The sequence below is a fragment of the Nestor notabilis genome, unplaced genomic scaffold (assembly GCF_000696875.1).
Source record: "Nestor notabilis isolate BGI_N333 unplaced genomic scaffold, ASM69687v1 scaffold22306, whole genome shotgun sequence".
NCBI lineage: Eukaryota > Metazoa > Chordata > Aves > Psittaciformes > Psittacidae > Nestor > Nestor notabilis.
Genome location: NW_009934533.1, coordinates 3,355 through 6,857, shown reverse-complemented (window position 1 = coordinate 6,857; position 3,503 = coordinate 3,355). Strand labels below are relative to the sequence as shown.

Here is a 3,503-nt window from a genome sequence, read left to right as displayed (position 1 = left end):
TGGGGCCCTGCCCCCGCTCCTGCTTGCTGTTTGTCCTGCCAGCACGTCCAAGTCATGGGGCTGGGATCTGCCCGTGTGCCAGAGGACAGCTCCAGGACCACAGCAGGCTCCTGCCACGGGAAAGGGCTTCCCCAGCTGCTCACAGAGGGATGTATCCTGACCAGGAGCTATGCTCCCTTTTTGCTGGACCAGGGATGCTCTGTGCTACAGTGGGATGCTGTGTGGGCCACTCGTGCCAGAGCTGGGTGGTGGGGAGGAGGTAGCCTTGGGAAGCCCACTGTTGGCAAAAGGGCTTCCCCAGTCGCACCTTTCTGCCCTCAGATCGAGCAGAGGATCGAGCCAGCCAAGCGAGCAGCTCACAGCGTATCCAAGAGGCTCCAAGCATGCCTGCAGGGGCAGTGTGGCTCCGAGATGGACAAGCGAGTGGTGAGTAGAGTCCTCCACTGCAGCCTGCACTCACCCCAGCACTGGGGATGCAAGGGGGATGCCAGGCTCCTGCTTGGCTGGATTTGCTGAAAGGTGGCCCAAAGCTGTGTGCAGCAAAGGTCCCATCTCCAGCAGTGGCCACCAGCACATGCTTGGGGAGAGCAGAGCAGGGCAACCCTCCCAACCATCACTCAAGACACTCCTGAAACAGAGACCGTGTCTTTATGTTGAATAACCCTCCAAAGCCCTCCCCAAACCTCTGTGAACATCTGGCGCCCATGGTGCCCTGCAGTGAGGAGCACCATAGCATGGCACCACAGTGATGCCACCGCATCCTCCTCAGTTTGAACCCAACACCATTCCCAGCGGGTGCTCACCAGCCCTCATCTGAGAAGCAAACAATGGAACCCCCAGCACTTTCCTTAGCCTCCCACTTCCCCTTCCCCACCCCCCCCAATTTTGTGAGCACCACTTTTCTTGGCAACCTGACAAGCCCCAGCTTGGCTTAATTATTCTTGGTGATTAAACTGCTTCATGTATTTGAAGCCATGGCAGGGTGGGCTGTGCTTGGTGAGTGTCACCGTCTTCCACATGGGTCTATTTGAGAGAAGGCTGGAGGTTTTCTAACCAGCTATAGAGCTCTGGTGCATTGTTTAGCTCACTGGATCCTGGCTCTGGGTGAAGGAACATCCAAAGGTTCCTTCCTCATGCCCTAGGACCAATGGAGCTGGATGGGCCAGGGGAAGATACGGGATCCAGTGAAGGGTCTGGCCACTTGCTCCCATGCCATGGTGACATGCTTCATGGGGAGGGAGCTGCCACATGCCAGCTCACCATCCCTTTCCGAAATCCTTGTCTCTGTGCAGAAGAAGCTGCCCTTGATGGCTCTATCCACAGCAATGGCCGAGAGCTTCAAGGAACTGGACATGGAGTCCAGCCTTGGGTAAGTGCCAGTGGGAGAACGTACCAGAGGCGGCCCCAAAAGATGCTGTCAGTGCCATTGTTTTGGCTCGGGGGCTCCCATGGGCAAGCTGAGCTGTCAAACCCTGTCCTCAGAGAAAATACTGGCATTGAAGTGGGAGAGGGGACAGCCAGCACCTTCAGCCTCCAACTGCAGAGGGGACCAGGCGCTGGCTCAGTGTCCCACATGAGTACTGGTACACAGGGGGTGCTGGGTCAGAGTGGCATGGTTCCAGCCCACAGTCTCTCCCATGCAGGAAAGCCCTGGAGATGGGCTGCTGCATACAGAGCTCACTGGCCAAAATCCTGGCCGAGTTTGAGATCACCCTGGAGCGCGATGTCCTGCAGCCACTCAACAAGCTCAGTGAGGTAGTCCTGGATGCCCTCCTGGCTCTGTTCTCCCATCCCTCCACCCCTTCCCACATCCCCAGGCTTTCCCCGCTCACTCTGGGCCCTCTCTCCCCAGGAGGAGCTTCCCATCATCCTGAAGCACAAGAAGACCCTCCAGAAGCTGATTTCTGACTGGAACACAATCAAGAGCCGGTATGGGGCACAGTGTGGCCAGGGAGCTAGGGTATCGAGGCACTCAGGATGGGAGACAGAGGAAGATGACTGCTCTGGGGAGCAAATTTCCAAGTACCATGCTGGGTTTCTCTGGAAGAGCAGCACAGCCATGGGTCATTTCCACACCGTGAGTCATGAAGGCTCATCTCAGGAATGGGGCTCGGGAAGGGTCCTGCAGGCCCAGGGTGTTTCAGTCAGCCTTGCTGAATGCTCCCCAGCTTAACCAGGTCGCACCCCTTTGTGCAGCACCATCTTCTGCGAGGTGCTGGCCTAGGAAAACCACTGCAGGGCAGTACCTGGACTTCCTGTCCTCCTCATGATTCCCATACCCCTTATGCACCCATGCCACCCCACGTGCCCTGGCACTGAAGCTGCGGGTGTGACTCTTCTCTCCCACCCTAAAGGCTGAGCCAAGCTGCCAAGAGCTCCAGTAACAGTGCTGGCACTGGTGCTGGCCCGGGGGCATCTTCTGCTGCCAACAAACTGGAGATCTTGAAGGAGGAGGAGGAGGAGTTGAAGAGGAAGGTGGAGCAGTGCAAGGTGAGAACGTCACTCGCTGTCCCCCGCGGGGCAGCTCCAGGGCTGCAGACCTGCTCCCCTCCACTGATTCCATCCAAAGTGACCCTGTGCTGAGACAGATGCAGCAGCCGGTATGTCCTGCCCTCCGCAAGCAAACCAGCCCCTCAAGGAGCAGAAACAGGGAGATGCCCAAAGCCAGCAAGAAGAAAACGGGTTAAGGGTTCGAAGCACAAGCTACTGCAGAGAGGAGGCTTCAGGGGCTAGAGCAGGGAGCTCATGGGGTTCCCTTGGGTTGGGAACTAGCCAAGCTGCGGTCTGTGCTCAGTGGCAAGGACGTTCACATCAACTTTATCCACTCCTGCCCCATTTCTCTGGAAAGCCCAGTGCCTTGTCTGGCAGGGCCCACAGGCTCACCAGAGCTGGAGGTGCAGGGCCCTTTTGTCCCTGAGACACTTGTGCCAGGACCCTGACTGTAGAGGAGGTCACTGCCACTATCCAAATGCAAGCAATGAAGGCAAGGAGAAATGCCCCCATGGTCCCAGCCTGCCTCCCCACTGCACCCAGAAACCCTGTGTGGACGACGCACAGTCTGGATGAGAGGGTGTTGTGAAGATGCCCCCTCTTCCTCAGGTGCCAGGGAGCGGGTGGAAGATTGCTCTTCTCTCTGTCTCCCTTCCCAGGATGAGTACATGGCTGACCTCTATCACTTCTCCACCAAAGAGGACAACTACGCCAGCTACTTCATCAAAGTAAGTCCTTTCTCACACTCCTCCTCAGCGTGTGAATGTCTCCTGGGATATGTCTGAGCCATGCCTTGTCCCCATCCCTGCCAAGCCCTCCACCTAGGGCAAGGGACAGCCCCAGGCTCCACCAAATGCCTAAAGCTAGCCTTGCTTCACATACTGCAGGTTAATGCCACCACTAGCACCAACTTGTCCTGATGCTGCTCCCTCTCCAATTTGTCCTCTACCCATCACTACAGACATGGCCCATGGACCGCAGGGGGGTTCCCCTTGCAGCTCCCCCTTTGCCCT

General features: G+C 57.5%; 1 protein-coding gene across 1 annotated transcript in view; it reads left to right on the top strand.

Annotated features, from left to right (window-relative positions):
• The window catches only part of SH3BP1 (SH3-domain binding protein 1), an 8,198-nt gene that overhangs the window by 1,810 nt on the left and 2,885 nt on the right, over positions 1-3,503 (top strand). Inside the window, exons 2-7 of the mRNA XM_010017408.1 lie at positions 291-426; positions 1,293-1,369; positions 1,644-1,755; positions 1,853-1,929; positions 2,355-2,490; positions 3,150-3,218. Coding sequence (XP_010015710.1) covers positions 291-426; positions 1,293-1,369; positions 1,644-1,755; positions 1,853-1,929; positions 2,355-2,490; positions 3,150-3,218 — 607 coding nt within the window. The remainder of the gene's footprint in view (positions 1-290; positions 427-1,292; positions 1,370-1,643; positions 1,756-1,852; positions 1,930-2,354; positions 2,491-3,149; positions 3,219-3,503) is intronic.